This window comes from Salmo salar, chromosome ssa11 (genome assembly GCF_905237065.1).
Source record: "Salmo salar chromosome ssa11, Ssal_v3.1, whole genome shotgun sequence".
In the NCBI taxonomy this organism is placed as follows: Eukaryota; Metazoa; Chordata; class Actinopteri; order Salmoniformes; family Salmonidae; genus Salmo; species Salmo salar.
In genome coordinates, this window is record NC_059452.1 from 34238859 (window position 1) to 34260450 (window position 21592).

The 21592-nt window shown below is 43.2% G+C and overlaps 2 protein-coding genes across 13 annotated transcripts in view; one reads left to right on the top strand and one right to left on the bottom strand.

The window, feature by feature from the left end:
- The window catches only part of ppip5k1a (diphosphoinositol pentakisphosphate kinase 1a), a 46239-nt gene extending 37936 nt beyond the window's left edge, over positions 1-8303 (top strand). For all 11 annotated transcript variants that reach the window (XM_045689408.1, XM_045689404.1, XM_045689409.1 and 8 more), the window contains 3 exons: positions 2040-2177; positions 3951-4064; positions 4746-8303. In XM_045689408.1, coding sequence (XP_045545364.1) covers positions 2040-2177; positions 3951-4064; positions 4746-5383 — 890 coding nt within the window. In that variant the 3' untranslated portion in view covers positions 5384-8303. The remainder of the gene's footprint in view (positions 1-2039; positions 2178-3950; positions 4065-4745) is intronic.
- Positions 8304-16210: 7907 nt separating this feature from the next.
- Positions 16211-21592, bottom strand: part of LOC106562493 (microtubule-associated protein 1A) — a 74812-nt gene continuing 69430 nt past the window's right edge. For both annotated transcript variants that reach the window (XM_045689415.1, XM_014127402.2), the window contains one exon: positions 16211-20391. The gene's annotated coding sequence lies outside the window, so the exon portion shown is untranslated. The remainder of the gene's footprint in view (positions 20392-21592) is intronic.

Here is a 21592-nt window from a genome sequence, read left to right on the forward strand (position 1 = left end):
ATCGAGTGCTCGAATAAGGGACTGGAAAATCACCAAAAAAGCATTTCTTACCCCAGGACATGTCAACAGGTGACTATTTGTAACAATATATAAAAAGGAGCGCGCTGTGTCTGCATTGATCTGAGTATTTATTAACGGGACGTACGTCGGGTTTGGGCGCCTTCATCAGAGCCTTGGGTAGGAAACCCACCTATATAGCTGAGCCATGATTAATACTCACGTAGTGCCGGGCGATCGCATAACACAGTGCTTCTTTTTCTTTATTCTCCTGTTAGTGTCCTGGGGTAAGGGATGCTTTTTGTGTTGTACAGTCGTTTTGTGTGAGATTTGTCTTGTACAGTACCAGTCAAAAGTTTGAACACCTACTCATTCAAGGGTTTTTCTTTATTCTGCGGTCCAACTCATCCCAAACCATCTTAATTGTTTTGAGGTCGGGTGGTTGTGGAGGCCAGGTCATCTGATGCAGCACTCCATCACTCTCGTTCTTGGTTAAATAGCCCTTTCACAGCCCGGAGGTGTGTTTTGTGTCATTGTCCTGTTGAAAAACAAATTATAGTCCCACTAAGCGCAAACAAGATGGGATGGCCAGATGTGTCGCTGCAGAATGCTGTGGTAGCCATGCTGGTTAAGTGTGCCTTGAATTGTAAATAAATCACAGACAGTGTCACAAGTTTTGCACCATCACACCACCTCCTCCTCCATGCTTCACAGAGGGAGCCACACATGCAGAGATCATCTGTTCACCTACTCTGCTTCTCACAAAGACACGGCGGTTGGAACCAAATATCTCAGATTTGGACTCCTCAGACCAAAGGACAGATTTCCACCGGTCTAATGTCCATTGCTTGTGTTTCTTGGCCCAAGCAAGTCTCTTCTTATTGGTGTCCTTTATTAGTGGTTTCTTTGCAGCAATTTGACCATGAAGGCCTGATTCACACAGTCTCCTCTGAACAGTTGATGTTGAGATGTGTCTGTTATTGAACTCTGAAGCATTTATTTGGGCTACAATTTCTGAGCCTGGTAACTCTAATGAACTTATCCTCTGCAGCAGAAGTAACTCTGAGTCTTCCTTTCCTGTGGTGGTCTTCATGAGAGCCAGTTTCATCATAGCGCTTGATGGTTTTTTGCGACAGCACTTTCAAAGAAACTTTCAAAGTTCTTGACATTTTCCGCGTTGACTGACCTTCATGTCTTAAGGTAATGATGGACTGTCGTTTCTCTTTGCTTATTTGAGCTGTTCTTGCCGTAATATGGACTTGGTCTTTTACCAAATAGGGCTATCTTCTGTATACCGCTCCTACCTTGTCACAACACAATTGATTGGCTCAAATGCATTAAGAAGGAAAGAAATTCCACAAATTCACTTTTAACAAGGCAGACCTGTTAATTGAAATGCATTCCAGGTGACTACCTCATGAAGCGTGTGCATAGCTGTCATCAAGGTAAAGGGGTGGCTACTTTGAAGAATTTCAAATATTTTGATTTGTTTTAACACTTTATTTTGGTTGCTACATGATTCCATAGTTTTGATGTCTTCACTATTATTCTACAATGTAAAAAATAGAAACCCTGGAATGAGAAGGTGTCCAAATCTTTGACTCATACTGTATGTGGTTACATGAATCAGGCATGTCCTGTGTCTGCCTCCAGTATTGTTTGTGTGGAAACCAACCGTAGCAGAAATACACCATAGCAGAAATACACCGTAACATTAGGGCAGTGTTCACCTTCCACCTCTAGTTCCAGAGAGCTACCCAGGGTGCAGGCTTTGGTTCCAGCCCAGCACTAACAAACAAATGAATCTTTGTGATCAGCTGATGATAGTGCAGGGCTGGAACAAAGCACTCCACATCCAGAACTAGGATTGCCGGTGATGACTGCAGTAGGGTGAGTGACTGGCCTTGGGGACTGGGGAGGTGGTGTTGGCTGTAGTAGTGGTCCTGCCTGCTCCAGAGACCCCTCTAACCACCTCTCCTACCCCAGTCTGACTGAAGGGTGGTGGGGCTGCGGGCCTGGGTCTTTCCCCTCTCTGACTGCAGGCTTTGAAGGCTGCTCCATGGTGCCCTCCATCTACCCACTGGAGACGTTGCACAACTCGCTGTCCCTCAAGCAGGTGGATGAGTTCATCACCGCCGTGTGTGAGACTGGTGGAGATGCCCACTCCAGGACCACAAGAGGTAATGGACTGTTTTACACACACACACACACACACACACACAGGAAAACCACATAGAAACGTCTTGACGTGACAGATACAGTGGGGCAAAAAAGTCTTTAGTCAGCCACCAATTGTGCAAGTTCTCCCACTTAAAAAGATGAGAGAGGCCTGCAATTTTCATCATAGGTACACGTCAACAATGACAGACAAAATGAGAAAAAAAATCCAGAAAATCACATTGTAGGATTTTTAATGAATTTATTTGCAAATTATGGTGGAAAATAAGTATTTGTTCACCTACAAACAAGCAAGATTTCTGGCTCTCACAGACCTGTAACTTCTTCTTTAAGAGGCTCCTCTGTCCTCCACTCGTTACTTGTATTAATGGCACCTGTTTGAACTTGTTATCAGTATAAAAGACACCTGTCCACAACCTCAGACAGTCACACTCCAAACTCCGCTATGGCCAAGACCAAAGAGCTGTCAAAGGACACCAGAAACAAAATTGTAGACCTGCACCAGGCTGGGAAGACTGAATCTGCAATAGGTAAGCAGCTTGGTTTGAAGAATTAACTGTGGGAGCAATTATTAGGAAATGGAAAACATACAAGACCACTGATAATCTCCCTCGATCTGGGGCTCCACGCAAGATCTCACCCCGTGGGGTCAAAATGATGACAAGAACGGTGAGCAAAAATCCCAGAAGCACACGGGGGGACCTAGTGAATGACCTGCAGAGAGCTGGGACCAAAGTAACAAAGCCTATCATCAGTAACACACTACGCCGCCAGGGACTCAAATCCTGCAGTGCCAGACGTGTCCCCCTGCTGAAGCCAGTACATGTCCAGGCCTGTCTGAAGTTTGCTAGAGAGCATTTGGATGATCCAGAATAGGATTGGTTGAATGTCATATGGTCAGATGAAACCAAAATATAACTTTTTGGTAAAAACTCAACTCGTTGTGTTTGGAGGACAAAGAATGCTGAGTTGCATCCAAAGAACACCATACCTACTGTGAAGCATGGTGGTGGAAACATCATGCTTTGGGGCTGTTTTTCTGCAAAGGGACCAGGACGACTGATCCGTGTAAAGGAAAGAATGAATGGGGCCATGTATCGTGAGATTTTGAGTGAAAACCTCCTTCCATCAGCAAGGGCATTGAAGATGAAACGTGGCTGGGTCTTTCAGCATGACAATGATCCCAAACACACCGCCCGGGCAACGAAGGAGTGGCTTCGTAAGAAGCATTTCAAGATCCTGGAGTGGCCTAGCCAGTCTTAAGATCTCAACCCCATAGAAAATCTTTGGAGGGAGTTGAAAGTCCGTGTTGCCCAGCGACAGCCCTAAAACATCACTGCTCTAGAGGAGATCTGCATGGAGGAATGGGCCAAAATACCAGCAACAGTGTGTGAAAACCTTGTGAAGACTTACAGAAAACGTTTGACCTGTGTCATTGCCAACAAAGGGTATATAACAAAGTATTGAGAAACTTTTGTTATTGACCAAATACTTATTTTCCACCATAATTTGCAAATAAATTCATTAAAAATCCTACAATGTGATTTTCTGGAATAGTTTTTCTCACTTTGTCTGTCATAGTTGAAGTGTACCTATGATGAAAATTACAGGCCTCTCTCATCTTTTTAAGTGGGAGAACTTGCACAATTGGTGGCTGACTAAATACTTTTTTGCCCCACTGTATAAGGTATCACTGATTAATGAAACACACACTGAATCACAGCCCTGTGTGAACCGCTCTCCTCACAGCCCTGTGTGAACCTCTCTCCTCACAGCTCTGTCGGCCATGTTTGACTCTCAGAACCAGCCGTCGGTGGACTCCTACATGCCTCAGAGAGTCCTCTCCTCCTCCGTATCCCCCCGACAGCGCTCTGACAGACCTCCCTGGTGTGAGTGTTCATTCTCTTTCATGTAATTCATTTACCTTTTAGTTTGACCGGTTAAGTTGTTTTTAGAGAAGGAGAAGGAGTTGCATTGGGGAGTATTAGAGAGTGTTGGTATCTAGCATCAAATGACTATCAGTAGGTCTTATTTGTGTGTGTGTGTGTGTGTGTGTGTACATGTCAAAAAGTGTTAGAAGTTGGAGTTGAAATTTCTCATTTTAAGGCTTACATGTAATTTCCTCCCACTGTATCCCTCGGCTCCACTGTCTTAGGGCTATTTAAAGTGATTTACTACTACAGTGGCCCACCACAGCCTGTGTTGACTAACTGGGTTTACAACCCTCTCCCACCGCTGTCTTCTATCATCTTCTGTAAACCACCTATTTCCTGATTTTCAGAGGTGTGCTCAAGGACAGAAATGTTCTGTGTTTTAATGGTGGTTTTGTTCTAAGTGAAATCCCCAGGTACCATTTTCCTTAGCGGTGGGTAGGTTTGGCTTTTTTATGTGCTAACTAGCTCACAGTTCTTTCCTCTTCGGTCATGTCTTTCCCTGCACTCAATTGTAACCTATTAGCCACAATTTCAATATGATTAACATTACCTTAGTAAAACATAATTTAATTGATAGATGACTGATTGCTTGGTACATTGATTAATTGATCATTTGTTTGGTCTCTGTCTCTGCAGACAGCAGCGGTCCGTCCAGTACGGTGTCCAGCGCTGGCCCCTCCTCCCCCACCACGGCAGACGCCTCCCCCCATTTTAGCTTCAGTGACAAGACCCCCTTCACCCCCCAGAACAGCGAGGAGATCCACTCCTGCCTTCACAACACAGGCCAGCAGGCCCCTACTGCTGGACCCCAAACCCCCAAACTCTCCAATCCCACCAGCCCCACGGAGGACCTGACCACCCCCTGCCAGACACCCCCAGAAGACAATCCTGAGGCCCCAGCCACCCCCAGCCACCTGCCCCTGAGTGGAAACTCTGAAACAAGGCAGGAGGAGCCAGGCGAGTCCCCTGCTTCAACTGAGGCCACTTGCGGTGAAGTTCCAGACGACAGCCCATTGAGCCCGTCTTCCCCACTGGCAGACCTCTCTCTGGGCCGTATGGATGAATATCTCCCCGGTTCTCTCCCGGTGCTCCTGGAGCTCAGAGAGAGCGGCAGTGAGGCAGGATCCAGCGCACAGACGCCCCAGTCCCCAGAGGGGCCTGACGAGTTCTTTGACACCCAGGAGACGGTGGAGATGTGGAGGGGCAGCACGGGGAGCCTCCCCCATCCTGGGAGGCCACTAGAGGTGGGAGCCCCTCACGCGTCAGAGCCCTAGGTGGGGTCTCAGAGAACCAGAGAAGGAGCCTAGGTCTTCTAAGAGGCTAGAAGGAGGTAAGGTAGAACGTCTAGGGGGCTGGAAGTAGGCTTCCAGGAAGCCCTTCAAAAACTCCTCGGCCAGTTCCATGTGGTGAACCCCCAGTGGGGCATCCTAGTGACCTAGTCTTAGACCAAGGCTTGTAACTTATGTCTGGTGAATAGTGGATCGGGCTGCTGCTTCTTAGTTCTCTACCCTGGTCGTGTTCATTAGGCACAAAAACTGAGGAAAAGGGACTGAAAAAGGGAGACGCTTCCTGGACTTGTCCATTAAAATACGAGCATTTTCTCTTTCCGTTACAAAACGTTTTAAAATGTTTTTCGTGGCATGCCATAATGAACACGACCCCAGTCTCTCTCCCACAGCTGTCTGTGAACCAGCCGTTGTAGGAGAACTCGGTATGATCATAGAACTACCACCTAGTACAGTACAACATCCTTATCATGACTGTCATGTATGGATGTTTTTGTCCCTGTGTCCGATAGAAAGCCACTTGTTCTGAAGTGAAGCTTTGATGTTGCTGGTGTAAACAGTTTATAATGGGTGACATCTTCTATCCACTGAACAGCCCTCAGTGTGCACCATTGTGGAGATCTCGCCAAATATAACTGAAACATTTAAATTTGACGGGTGGGCTCGCATATTGCATCATGTACATTGCTACATACATACCGTTTACTATAGCTAGAATTGCAGCATGTCCACCAACTCATGGACATTGTAAAAGGAGATGGTTTGAGAGACATCTCACTTCAAGTATTGTGAGTAATACGTTTATTTTTCCTGCTGGGAAATGTACATGTCAAAATGTGTGGATTATATGTATATTGTGTTGCAATGTAATTTAAACACAATTTCATCAAGTTCGGCTTCGGCAAACGCAAACAAAGCCGTTTTGAAATGCATTTTCAGTTGGCAACTTTATTGCAGTATATTGAAGTCATGGTCTTGTCACACATTGAAATGATAAATGCACCACATGACTGGTCTGTGATGTTTCATCAAACAGAAGATGTCACCCTGTGTGTTTCCCAAGTTGTCCTATTCTAGGCGATCCTCTCCCTGTGATGGTCTGTATCACCATTAAGGTCTGTTCACTTGATATGCGCCACAACTGTATTGCATCGAGCCAACAAGAGCCAAGCTAGGCTCTTATCAGCACGCTGAGCTCCGAGATAAAGTCTATTAAACTCTGATCTTGCGCTGCACCCGACCAAGCAGCGCTCAGCACCTTGTGCCAATCAAGTGAACGGGCCTTAGAAACTCCTGACCAGCAGCTGAGCTCTTTTCTTAGGGGTAAAGAAGAGCTCCACTACATGTATGGTGAGATTTATTATTGCCGTTTCCTCTTTTGAGATGAAATATACTCAAATCCTAGCCTGGTCCCACACTGCACAGATGTAGGCTCTTCATTTGAGCCAGTTTGCTACAGCAGGAAAATAATCCTACAGGAACTGGAAATGTGGATTATAATTAATGGACATTTTTGTAGGGGGTCATTTGATACATTTTTAAGTGGAAATTACAAACTTCAGAATCCTTTTTAAACATCAAATACACTACACAATTTACATTTCCTGCATTGCAGGAAAGTTCTCCTGCAACAGGGTGATCAAATGAAGATCTTACATCTGTGTGCTGTAGCTAGCTTTTCTATTGTTGTCAAGCCAATGAACGCAAACACAGAGGAGTTGGCTAAAGCACAAACGGACTGGAGCACCAGGCTACTATCCCTCTAGCCCAGGTTTGAAAACAGCCCCTTGTCACTTCCCCTAGCCCCTGAAGGACCTGCATAGGAGGGAGCAGTACTCCACTGACTGTAAAAATAACCCACATTTCATTCAATCACAACTTGTGCACTGCTTTTTTTGCCAAATTCCTTAAACCTCAACTACCACTTTAAGTAATCATATAGAAACCATATGACGAGAGAGATCTATATTTAACTTTGACTGACGCCTAGTGAGGTGATATTTTTAATGCAGAGCCATCAGATTTATTAACAGTTTTAACTTGTATCATAGCAACTGTATATTTTTGTAAAAGATCACCTCAAACACATTACTGTATTAAGCAATCTTTTTTTTGACTGAACAAAAGAGGTCGGGGTATTTTTGGATGGTTCTCTGTGGTTCCATTGCATTAAACCGTTTTTGTTGCAGGGCCTGTTCTGTGCGTGGACTGTTATCAGTGTGTGTGAGAGAGAGTAAATAAGATTCTGTATTTGACTATTGGAGTTGGTGCAGTCGTATCGTGATGTACTGTAGAGACGATTATTTCTGTCACCTAACACAATTTAATGTCAGTCAAAGAATAAACAACACTGCTGCTGCATAGAATCAACATTAACACTGTAATCTGTCATTGTTTCATTGGATATGTACAGATGTGTGTCAAAATCTACACAATGAAACTCTATCTGATTGTGTGTAATACCTTTGGTCTGTGTCTCCGGCCTACGTAGGGGTTAGTGTTGTCTGTTGTAAAGTGTTTGCAACATTTCATCTGCGCTTCAGGATGCTAAACTACACTGAAGTGCTGTGTCTGTTTGGTTTGGAAAGAGATTAACCCTTTTTGAGTCATCTTTTTGAAGGAGTTGGAAAGTGAGTAGATCAAATGAAATAGCTTAATGAAGAATACCCTGTTTAGCTGCTATGCACTTCTAAACTCTTCATGAAGGCTTTACGAATGAAAAATGCACTTACATGCTTTTGGAGCTCTCAGTGATTTCAGCCTTTTAACTTAAAAGATTCAGCTGAGAAAACGCACTCTGCTTTAATTTCTATGCTATTTGCTGTGTGGGGTAATCGACTCAATGGCTTCTACAAATGCAGCTTTATTTCTCTAAAGAATGTTCTGAATAAAATGTCCTGTGAAATTATATTTCTCCCACTGTGTGCTTCTATTGGATTTGACTTGTGAGTACATGGCTGTCTGAGGGATGACTGGCCTTTGTTCATATAACCATGCTTTTCCTGTTTTATATTTGTGAGCATCTGGACGGTACACAACGATTCCACAACAAAAAGACAGTATGGTGGATTGTACTTGCAGTACATGGCAACCCTTTACCAGCAGATAACAATATGGATTACTTTACATTGACAATATTTATGTCTAGATAACATGGCTCAAATCATATATTCATAAAAATGTAATCTAAATTGTGATTTGAGTTGGTATGTTGGCAGCGAGCAGTGGGTTATTGACTGATTGGGTCTACAGAGGTGTATCCTCACCCATTTTTACGTTGACAGTATTTCCCATCCCCATATAAGGTCAGTGACGTGAGCACTAGCATTTTGTTAATGTTGTCTTACAGCCCAGTAATCTCATTGGGGTAACAACTGCCAGATGCCTCGTGCAACAGGGGCCTGTTCAACGAAACAATGTTCAGATTAAAATGTGTTGTCTCATATACCATTGTCATGTATACTGAACAAAAATATAAACGCAACGTGTAAAGTGTTGGTCCCATTTTCATGAGCTGAAATGAAAACTAAAACCAGATAAAAAGTATGTAGAAGAAATAATGGAACAATTACATTTTTAAATACGATGGTCTTAGAGAACAAATGATCAGGGTTCATTTAAAATTTGCATTGAACTTGTTCCAATATTTGAGTCACTCAGATACCGTAAGAACAAGGCAAAGACATGAGAAAATGTGTATTATTGAAGAAAATTGGCTTTAAAACTGAACATGTTCTCAGCTGCATGGTGCGGCAGGTAGCCTGGTGGTTAGAGCGTTGGGACAGTAACCGGAAGGTTGCTGGATCAAATCCGTGAGCTGACAAGGTATAAATCTGTTGTTCTGCCCCTGAACAAGGCACTTCCCCAGGTGCCGAAGATGTGGATGTCGATTATGGCAGCCCCCTCGCACCTCTCTGATTCAGAGGTGTTGGGTTGAATGCGGAAGACACATTTCACTTGAATACATTGTTGGACAACTGACTAGGTATCCCCCCTTTCCCAAAATGTGTAGAATTGCAGCAAACCATCTTTAAAAAAAGCAACATTTTGTCTCGTTCTGAATGCAACCTCCCAGAATAGAGCCGACAATATCCTCCATCAGATACATTCTACAGAGCTGTGTCCAATGAAGTGAGGAGGCTGGTAAAACCAATAACTCAACATGTGGACTCGTTGAAACTTGCATGCTGGCAGTGCGAAGACAATTTTTTTTGTGTGCTTTACCCCGTTAGCCTCCATATGCAGATTTGATTGAATAAGGCCTCTGAGTGACTTGGCTGAAAAAGAAAGTGGAAGCTTGTGAGACGTTCCTTAATCGAAGTGGATTCAGAACGCTGCAGTAGGGATTCTATTGATTGCCTCTGCTCCCTTTGTCTATCTGTGAGGCTGTGATTGTGTTAGTGGAAATCATTATGAGCAGTCTGTCTCCTGCTAAGGCTGTGTCCGTCTCCTGCCTGAGAGAAAGAGGTGAAGAGAGAGGCCATCTGGTGGGAAAGGCCAGCAGTGCTAGCTAGCTACTGTCTGTAGCTAGCCCTTTGTTCTTTACACAAGTTCAATGATGACTCACAGAAACCAATCCAGCATTAATCTGTTGCCATGACATTAACCCTCTCTCGTTGCTGCCACTATAGAGAGGTCGGAGTAGACCGCTGTACAAACGCTGGAGGGAAAGTAATAACATGTTATTAGGTGCGCCAGGTAGCCTAGTGGTTAGAGCGTTGGGCCAGTAACCGTCAGGTAGCCTAGTGGTTAGAGCGTTGGGCCAGTAACCGGCAGGTAGCCTAGTGGTTAGAGCGTTGGGCCAGTAACCGGCAGGTAGCCTAGTGGTTAGAGCGTTGGGCCAGTAACCGGCAGGTAGCCTAGTGGTTAGAGCGTTGGGCCAGTAACCGGCAGGTAGCCTAGTGGTTAGAGCGTTGGGCCAGTAACCGGCAGGTAGCCTAGTGGTTAGAGCGTTGGGCCAGTAACCGGCAGGTAGCCTAGTGGTTAGAGCGTTGGGCCAGTAACCGGCAGGTAGCCTAGTGGTTAGAGCGTTGGGCCAGTAACCGGCAGGTAGCCTAGTGGTTAGAGCGTTGGGCCAGTAACCGGCAGGTAGCCTAGTGGTTAGAGCGTTGGGCCAGTAACCGGCAGGTAGCCTAGTGGTTAGAGCGTTGGGCCAGTAACCGGCAGGTAGCCTAGTGGTTAGAGCGTTGGGCCAGTAACGGCAGGTAGCCTAGTGGTTAGAGCGTTGGGCCAGTAACCGAAAGGATGCTAGATCGAATCCCCGAGCTGACAAGGTAAAATTCTGTCTTTCTGCCCCTCAACAAGGCAGTTAACCCACTGTTCCTGAGAATTGTAAATTAGAATTTGTTCTTAACTGACTTGCCTAGTTAAATAAAGGTGAAATATAAAAATAGAAATGGCGCAAATCTGACCTCGCCAGAGTTTCTACCAATGTTAAATTCATGTGAGAGAGTGCACATTTCAGGAGATGGGGGAGAATTGGGACACAGCCATAGCACTGGCTGAGGACCCCACGTCTCTATCCCAACATGCCTGTGAATTTGGGGATGATGTCATGGTGAATTTAGGATGATGTCATGCTGAATTTGGGGATGATGTCATGCTGTGGTGATGAAGGGGAGACTGAACCCTGAATAATCTCCCTGTGCATATGAAAGGAGGTCTGGACAGGGGGACAATGTGCAGATTGTGCTGCCAAGGCTGGCCACCAGTGTCTGTCTTTAGGAGGGTGGGGGGCATTTCCACAATTTGGGCAAGGGATGTAATGTTGCTTGCAGTGTGACCCTTTTTTCTACTGTCACTGAGATCAGTTACAGTGATGAGTGTTTGCATTGTAAAACTGACACGGTGGAAAGATACAGTTAATCTACAACAGAGCAGTTATTCTATCTGTATAATTAGTATTTGGAATAGGTCTAGATTGTGCCTGAATTGATCTGATCAAATACTCTGCCGCTGTGCTTACTGCTTACACAATATATCAGCCATTGTCTTGAGGCGAGCTCGGGGTACAATCCGTGGTTTGAGCGGCTAGCGAATGAGGAGCGATCTGTTGAATGCCCCAGCTGGCACACGCTGAATGGCAACAACTATGACATCATCCGCAGGGTCACATGAGCTCGATGTAGTAGGACCAACAGATGTAGCCGGAGCCTGTTCTTCCTTTTTCTCCTCTCTTTTCTGAAATGGGATGAATGTGGAGCTGTGTTCCTGTGTGTTTGTGTTCCAACTGTCAGTACTGGGCAATGGGGTAATGTCGGGTGGCCGCCAATTGGTCGAACAGTAGCATTTCAGATGGTTATCTATTCCATGGTTGGCCCAAATCTCACTGAACAGTTACAATGCCATTTTGAAGGAGTTTGTCTAGTTCACGTTTTTTTCCAGGGACATCCCCAAGGACGCTGTTAGAACGTTCTGTCTTAGTCGCCTAGAGATTTTTATCTTGTTCCCGGCTCAATCCGGGGACGTCCCCAAAGACGTTTTTAGGATGTTTCCAATACATAATTTTTTCCTGCTGAACAGAGTATTGCATTAGGTTTTATCATTGATAACCAGTTCAAGTCCTTTATACTGTTAAACTTTGTTTAACATTGTTTTGAGAAAGTCATTTTGCTACCATATTTGGAATTGGAAGATGTACCCAAATAAATCTAGAAAAATGAAGTACATTTCTTTCAAAATGCCATAGCAATTGAAGAACGACCCACCTGACTTTTCTCAATGGAGCAAGAAGGAGAGGACAATACAGAGCACTAGACGGAAACTAACTCACCTCCCTGCTGTTACCACTTATACAGTTAAATGCATTGGACTGCTGAGTCAGCAGTTGACAGCATTTCAAGGGTTAAAGGCTTTTATTGATATTAAATTGGACAATGTCGTGATGTGGTTATTTTTAATGTAACCTTTATTTAACCAGGTAGGCCAGTTGAGAACAAGTTCTCATTTACAACTGCGACCTAGCCAAGATAAAGCAAAGCAGTGCGACAAAAACAACAACAACACAGTTACACATGGAATAAACAAACGTACAGTCAATAACACAATAGAAAAATCTATATACAGTGTGTGGAAATATACTTAGACTAGGGAGGTAAGGCAATAAATAGGCCATAGTGGCGAAATAATTACAATTTAGTATTAACAATGGAGTGATAGATGTGCAGGTGATAATGTGCAAGAAGAGATACAGGGGTGCAAAAAAATAACAATGGGGATGAGGTAGTTGGGTGGGCTATTTACAGATGGGCTGTGTACAGGTGCAGTGATCGGTAAGCTGCTCTGACAGCTGATGCTTATAGTTAGTGAGGGAGATATAAGTCTCAAGCTTCAGTGACTTTTGCAATTCGTTCCAGTCATTGGCAGCAGAGAACTGGAAGGAAAGGCGGCCAAAGGAGGTGTTGGCTTTGGGGATGACCAGTGAAATATAACTGCTGGAGCGCCTGCTACAGGTGGGTGTTTCTATGGTGACCAGTGAGCTGAGATAAGGCGGGGCTTTACCTAGCAAAGACTTATAGATGACCTGGAGCCATTGGGTTTGGTGACGGATATGCAGCAAGGGCTAGCCAATGAGAGCATACAGGTCGCAGTGGTGGGTAGTATATGGGGCTTTAGTGACAAAACGGATGGCACTGTGATAGACTGCATCCAATTTGCTGAGTAGAGCGTTGGAGGCTATTTTGTAAATGACATCACCGAAGTCAAGGATCAGTAGGATAGTCAGTTTTACGAGGGTATGTTTGGCAGCATGAGTGAAGGATGCTTTGTTGCGAAATAGGAAGCTGATTCTAGATTTAATTTTGGAATGGAGATGCTTAATGTGAGTCTGTTTACAGTCTAACCAGACAACTAGGTATTTGTAGTTGTCCACATATTCTAATTCAGAACCGTCCAGAGTATTGATGCTAGTCGGGCGGGCGGGTGCGGGCAGCGATCAGTTGAAGAGCATGCATTTAGTTTTACTAGCATTTAAAGCAGTTGGAGTCCACGGAAGGAGTGTTGTATGGCATTGAAGCTCGTTTGGAGATTTGTTAACACAGTGTCCAAGGAAGAGCCAGAAGTATACAGAATGGTGTCGTCTGCGTAGAGGTGGATCAGAGACTCACCAGCAGCAAGAGCGACATCATTGATATATACAGAGAAAAGAGTCGGCTCAAGAATTGAACCCTGTGGCACCCCATAGAGACTGCCAGAGGTTCGGACAACAGGCCCTCCGATTTGACACACTGAACTCTGAGAAACCAAGACTATTTAGTCTGCCGATAAGAATGTGGTGATTGACAGAGTTGAAAGCTTTGGCCAGGTCGATGAAGACGGCTGCACAGTACTGTCTTTTATCGATGGCGGTTATGACATCGTTTAGGACCTTGAGCGTGGCTGAGGTGCACCCATGACCAGCTCGGAAACCAGATTGCATAGCGGAGAAGGTACGGTGGGATTCGAAATGGTCGGTGATCTGTTTTGTTAACTTGGCTTTCGAAGACTTTAGAAAGGCAGGGCAGGATGGATATAGGTCTGTAACAGTTTGGGTCTAGAGTGTCTCCTCCTTTGAAGAGGGGGATGACTGCGGCAGCTTTCCAATCTTTAGTGATCTCAGATGATACGAAAGAGAGGTTGAACAGGCCAGTAATAGGGGTTGCAACAGTTGCGACGGATAATTTTAGAAAGAGAGGGTACAGATTGTCTAGCCCTGCTGATTTGTAGGGGTCAAGATTTTGCAGCTCTTTTAGAACATCAGCTATCTGGATTTGGGTGAAGGAGAAGCGGGGGGGGGGGCTTGGACTAGTTGCTCTGGGGGGTGCAGAGCTGTTGGCCGGGGTTGGGGTAGCCAGGTGGAAAGCATGGCAGGCCGTAGAAAAATGCTTATTGAAATTCTCGATTATTGTAGATTTATCGGTGGTGAGTGTTTCCTAGCCTCAGTGCAGTGGGCAGCTGGGAGGAGGTGCTCTTATTCTCCATGGACTTCACTGTCCCAAATTTGGGGGGAATTAGTGATGCAGCATGCAAATTTCTGTTAGGAAAGCAAAGGCTAGCTTTTTCAAACTGATTGTGTATATTGGTTCCTGACATCCCTGAAAAGTTGCATATCGAGGGGGCTATTCAATGCTAATGCAGTACGCCACAGGATGTTTTTGTGCTGGTCAAGGGCAGTCAATTCAGGAGTGAACCAAGGGCTATATCTGTTCTTAGTTCTACATTTTTTTGAATGGGGAATGCTTATTTAAGATGGTGAGGAAATCACTTTTAAAGAACAACCAGGCATCCTCTACTTACGGGATGAGGTCAATATCTTTCCAGGATACCCGGGCCAGGTCGGTGAGAAAGCCCTGCTCGCTGAAGTATTTTAGGGAGTGTTTGACAGTGATTGAGGGGTGGTCATTTGACCGCGGACCCATTACGGACGCAGGCAATGAGGCAGTGATTGCTGAGATCCTGGTTGAAGACAGCAGAGGTGTATTTGGAGGGCAAATTGGTCAGGATGATATCTATGAGGGTGCCCATGTTTACGGATTTAGGGTTGTACCTGGTAGGTTCCTTGATCATTTGTGTGAGATTTGAGGGCATCTATCTTAGATTGTAGGACGGCCGGGGTGTTAAGCATATCCCAGTTTAGGTCACCTAACAGTACGAACTCTGAAGATAGATGGGGGGCAATCAATTCACATATGGTGTCCAGGGCACAGCTGGGGGCTGAGGGGGGTCTATAACAAGTGGCAACAGTGAGAGACTTATTTCTGCAAAGGTGGATTTTTAAAAGTAGAAGCTTGAACTGTTTGGGCACAGACCTGGATAGTAAGACAGAACTCTGCAGGCTATCTCTGCAGTAGACTGCAACTCCGCACCCTTTAGCAGTTCTATCTTGATGGAAAATGTTGTAGTTGGGGATGGTAATTTCAGAATTTTTGGTGGCCTTCCTAAGCCAGGATTCAGACAAGGCTTGGCGGAGTGTGCTAAAGCAGTGAATAAAACAAACTTAGGGAGGACTCTTCTGATGTTAACATGCATGAAACCAAGGCTTTTACTGTTACAGAAGTCAACAAATGAGAGCACCTGGGGAATAGGTGTAGTACTGGGGGCTACAGGGCCTGGGTTAACCTCTACATCACCAGAGGAGGAGTAGGATGAGGGTACGGCTAAAGGCTATAAGAACTGGTTGTCTAGTGCGTTGGGAACAGAGAATAAAAGGAGCAGATTTCTGGGCGTGGTAGAATAGATTCAGGGCATAATGTACTGACAAAGGTATGGTAGGATGTGAGTACAGTGGAGGTAAACCTAGGCATTGAATTCAACATTTGTATTTATTATGGATCCCCATTAGCTGCTGCCAAGGTATCCAGGCACTCATATCAGAAGTTACCTGAAATCAGACACAGTTGAGGCTTTTTGTATTCTTCAATACATGTGTTTTATTAATGATCACCACACTTTTCCCTTTGACAATAAATCTGCTGAAGTTCTATGTTCCTTTACATGTTAAAGATAGATACAGAAGTATATTGCACTTAAAACAAAAGATTTAAGAAAAGTCATGAAGCTCGCAAAAAGAAAGAGGAAAGCGATCACAACGCCTTCCTTACAGCACAGCCAGTGGAGGCAAGACGACGACCTTGCACCAGCATCTTTTAAAATAGCGTTTCTATTTTATTCATTTTTAAACTTACCTACAGGATTAGAACTTATAAGGTAGCATGCACAGACGAGCAGAGTTTATTGGAATGATGGACAATCTTCATGAGGATTTTCTACATCAGGATTCTGAGGAGTTTTGGAGAATTCAACTGAATTATTATTTTTTGCACAATACATTGATACTGTTTTTGTTCTGTTTTTTTTTTTTATTTGGAAAAATTCACTGTGTGATCCATTATAAATACCCTAGATATAAAATGTATTGATATATAGTGATCCAAGTCACTATCTGGCAGTCAGTTTTGTGTGATGTGGTTTGTGTTTGTCTATGAATACAATGTTAATTCTAGTCTTCAGAATGACGCTGACATGAGTTAACAGTTGATGTCTCGGTTAAGACAACCTTGAAGTCAAAGACCACAGGAAAACTGGTAGAGTTGCTGAGATATAAAGGGATACTGTTGTTCTGAATCCAATTCTCTATGTGAAAGCCAATTCCAAGCACTGTAACATTATCCAATATTTGTTATACAGAATGTTCTCTCAGCTAAACAATATAGCAGGCATGTTAGTTTGCCTTTGAAAAACTGTGAGTAAGACAATTACCTGTACGGTCAAAAATCAGTCTCTGAAAATGAAGAACTTGTCCAATTTTCTTTAATCAATCGCTGACTAATTAATTGCACTCGTTTCTCAGGGCAACCATTAGAAATAGACAGACTTCAGACAAGAGTAAAGAAATCAAATAAGACATTCTGCCCTAAAAATAAGTTTGATATGCACTGTATTCACACACAATAGAGGAGACAGTCTGACTTTGACTGACAACCCTTTTGAGTTGATGGAGCAGAAAACATATACAACTACTAACTAGTATGTCACCAAGGCAACCAAGATATCAATGTCCTCCACGGAGAACGTAAAGGTTAATCTGCTTCTTCATCATTGGGATCAGCTGGAACACTCAGAACTAGCCTGGTTAAACCAGACTGAACGCTGCTCTCAGTATTGTTATCGCAGAACTGCTCTCAGTCTGTTAATTAACCAGGCTATCGCAGAACTGCTCTCAGTCTGTTAATTAACCAGGCTATCTCAGAACTGCTCTGTCTGATAATCTGCATGGTCCGGTACATTTGTGTAATGAGCTTCGGCAACGAAAAGAAAAAGACATTAAAGGATTCAAAACATGTTTACTGAAAGCATTTGACAATTCATTCTATTTTCTTTGTCTCTATGATATTATTTACGTGTGTGCGCCATATGTGTCTCAGAAAAACTGGAATACATTGCTGAATATTCTGATTAGCCTCAAAGATTGCGCAATGGTACAATTTGTCTTGACCCTCAAACAAGGCGTGTTATTTGTTCTTTGTAAGCCTCAAAAACTTAATGTCATGATGCAATAAAATGGAATTAAAACATGTATTTTTGTCTCGTTTTCTAACAGTTAGTTTCTAACAATCTACTTAGTCCTAACTTACAGTAATATTAAAGGATACAATTACAAACTGTGCACACAAATGAAAACCCATCATAAATAACACTGAAAATTACATTCTAGACACACCGACTATGATCACATAAAATCAAAAGAAAATTGTACATTTTGTTTTTTAAAAACATTCCAAGGCATTGAGTCAAGGTGATTGTGGTAGAGCAAAAACCTTTTGGCCTCTGCTCCCAAAGTTAATGGTTCTAAAACAGCCCTAGCGCAAAACACCCCTTTCCATGGGCATCATAAGGATTAAGAAAATAATACAACTCAATAGGAAATAACACATCTGTCTGTGAGTTAACATTTCCAACAAAGCTCTCTTTTTCCTGATACAAAAATGACTGCTTTTGTGTTAAAGAACATAAACACAATTGGTACAAATCCCAAATTAGAGTATTTTCATATGACTGGGCCTACAAGTTCTTAGAATAAGAGTTTGACCACAGTTTGTTCTTGTTAAGTTGTTTGATAATTTGTGCTTCTTGTTCACTATCGCCGACAGAGAATATCAGACCCTGTGATTTAAACACTGACTGGTAAAAGTACCATGTTAGTTTGCTTAGTAGGATGTGCAAATCATATTTTTGGACCTTTGCTTTTAGTTTAGTGATCATACTACAACACTGACCTGCCCACGTAGCCACTACTTTACCATGGCAAACCATCCTCCATGTCTGCACCAAACATGCCATGATGAGAACATTCTAATCTGCATTCCAACTACAATGTAATTGTCTTGGAGCTTTCAGTGCCAACATGGCGCCCGTTCAAATTCTGAGACCGAAACTGAGTTTGCCGAACACTGAATATCTATGGCTTTGCCACAAGGGCCATTTCAAGCAAGCATCTGAGTCTTCCTTGAACACACGACAGGACAGAAAGGCACATGTGGGTGACAGTCAAACCTCTATCATCTATGGAACCGCCCCACAATGTTCATCAACGTTAATGCACGGCACAAACACCTCACAGACAAGTCTTCAGACACTCAATCAAACTATTACCCTGTACAGGCGATGGGCCATGAGCTCACAACCACATGGTCCTATTGCTGTAGTCATAACCAGGTTAGGTATGACTGCCCCAAATGGCACCCTATTCCCTATGTAGTGCACTACCATAAGGCTCTGGTCAAAAGTAGTGCGCTACATAGGGAATAGGGTGCCATTTGGGATAATACCTTGATGGTCATAGCTGGAGTACATACCACTAGTCTACACTATCTTCACCTTACACAAATCCCAAATCACACCCATGTCTCTTAAAGGGTCAATACTAAATGTGAGAATAATCATATGATCTGTGATACCTTCCCAAAGTGTGGACCTACTCCAGTTCCCAGACAGACACTGTCGGTCTGTAGCTCTGCAGATAAAATAGCGGAGGGTTGTTGTCTTTAAGTTGCGTAACATCTTTTAACCTGACAGCCTCCTTTCTATCAATGAGTTCATGAACACAAACAAGCTGCTTAAGCTATTTGTCATTTCATAAGCCACACTATTCCAAGCCAATGTGTAATGCTTACAGTATGTTATACATGTGTATAAATGCTATGACGAGGAAGTAGTACATTGAATGTAGCAACATTGCAACCTGACATACAGTCATCAAAATGTTGCAATGTGAGTATTCTCCTTTCCTTCCACACAATAGCATACATTGGCCTGGTCCAAGATATGTTTGTGAATGCAAGCTTGGAAAATAAATGCAAGGGTAATCTCCTGTGCATGTTGTATATTGTACAATATACACCAGCCCTGTTCGACAGATCTGGATGTGTTCTGGCTGGGAACATTCTCAAAAGACTACACTTTACAACCAGACAACACTGACAGTTACAATTTACTGTACGCAATATGGCGCTTGAGAAATCCATTAAAAGCGAATTTCACCTTGCAGAAATTACATGAAAACTGAATGGCACACACAACACCTTTGAGTATGACTCGATTTGTTTTTTCCACCCTATTCTACTACAAACATAATTATTCAACATCTAAAAGACTCTTAGAGACAATCTACTTAGAATATCATCTATGTCAATGTGTCAATATTAGGCACAAAGTTCAATGAGTGGCACGTGGATGAGAAAAGTACCATTGGCATTAGCATGGCGTATTCAGTTCTACAAAACATATAAACACTAAAGTACAAAATGTGTTTTGGTGTTCTAACTTCTTTAAACAAAGATGAAGTTGTTGTTGATTAAGTTGTAAGTTGAATAAGTTGTTGTTGTTGATGACTCTGTAACATTATAATTGGGCATACTTGTGCTTTGACTTATGCCTATTAGAAGAAAATCTGTCTTAACTTGAAGGAAACAGTAACCATTGCCTGGACATTTTGCCTGGATTTCTACCGTATGCACAACCGTACTTGTTTCCTTTAATAAACCTTAGAATTATAGTAGAGGAGCGTTATAGTCTGAAGAGCACCTTTATAATACAAACAATGACAATAACCATAATCAAACGTGTGGTTGTTGAATATTGCTGTGTCTAAAATGACACCCTACTCCACATACAGTCCAGTGCACTACTTTAGACCAGAGTTCTATGTTAGCTATAAGACAAATAGGGTGTAATTTGAGATGTACTGTTATGATTTACCGTAAGAAATAAATCCCTAGAAAAGGCAGATCCAAAATATTTAAACAGACAGACTGAACCAGGGGTGTGTTGTCCCATTACAGAGGGGAAGAGAGGGGGGATGGGGCTTAAAATTCGATCTTGCAGGCGGGGAAAGACTCATCCTGCATGACCACGGTGCTGCTGGAGGCCAGGACCATGATGTTTAGCTCCTGCTGCCGTTCATGGGTCTGCTGGTACCACTCCCGAGTCACATCTGTGTCATGGGTGGGAATCAACGTCACCTGCAGGACAGAGAGAAAGAGAGAGAGGCAGAGAGAATGAGGTAATGGATAGAGGTAGGAGGAAGAAAGGAGGAAAATCAGAGAAGAAGATGGGGAGAACATTAGAGAGAGAAGGGAGAGATGAAAAGGAGAGAGGGAGAAAGATGGGAGATGGTGATTTAACCAGGTGTTAAAGCAGACAAAGAAATCCCATGGCTGAAACTGAAGTCCATCTCAGATTGATTGTCTGGGGCCAAGTTAATTTCCCCTTTCATGCAAAAAGTCATGACCATCGTGCTTTTATTGAAAGAGGATAATTTTGAACATGTATTAAACTGTGAGTTTGACCAATTCCAGTCCCCTTGATCTGCAGGCCTATAAAAGGTCCTGTCCCTTGGTCAATATTATCAGATGTGCTATTAACAATAAGCTTTATCACCTGTGGCCCAACTGATGCAGCATAGTGTCTATACATACATAGGTTGAAGCATGGGGTTTATCCATCTGTATTTACCCCATTGGACACAACATCCTGATTGATATTATTATTATTATTTATAATTATTGTTAATAATTATTCATTATTATTAAATTAGAAAAATATGTATTTTTTCTTGGTTTCTATTACAAAGTATGCCATTGCCCTTTAAGAGCTCTGTTGCACAGCTGTGCCTAAACCATGCTTGAAACTCAGGTTGTAACTGCATTTTTTAAATGATGCCACGCGGGCAATTGTGGGAGTAGGGAAATAAATGTGGCAGCAATGGAAAGCTGGGATTCCCCTCTCTTTAAACAAAAGCCAAAACTGCTTTCTGAAGTGTTTTCCCCACGCTTGCATGAACAATGGTTGTGCATTGACTGCTTGTCAGAATACGTTTCCCTCCCTATGGCTCTCGCAACTTAAATGCACCTCGAGAGGAATATTTCTCCCGCATAGAACACACAACAACAAGCCGTCTAGGTAAATAGGTCAACTATTCTACTATGAGGTTGTCTGATTGTTTTAACAACACCATTACATGGCAGAAATAGCAGCACTGGTTCCATCCTGAGTGATAAATTAGAGGCTTTGAATTACTTTGCAAGGAGCTACAGTAGGCTACACTCCGCTGTTTGAGTTGAGCGCCACAGATAGTCAGGTGTGCTAGTTAGTTAGTTAAGATGCATAGGGAGTGAATGTCATGCACAGGTGATGTATTGATCCATCAACTGAATGATTGAG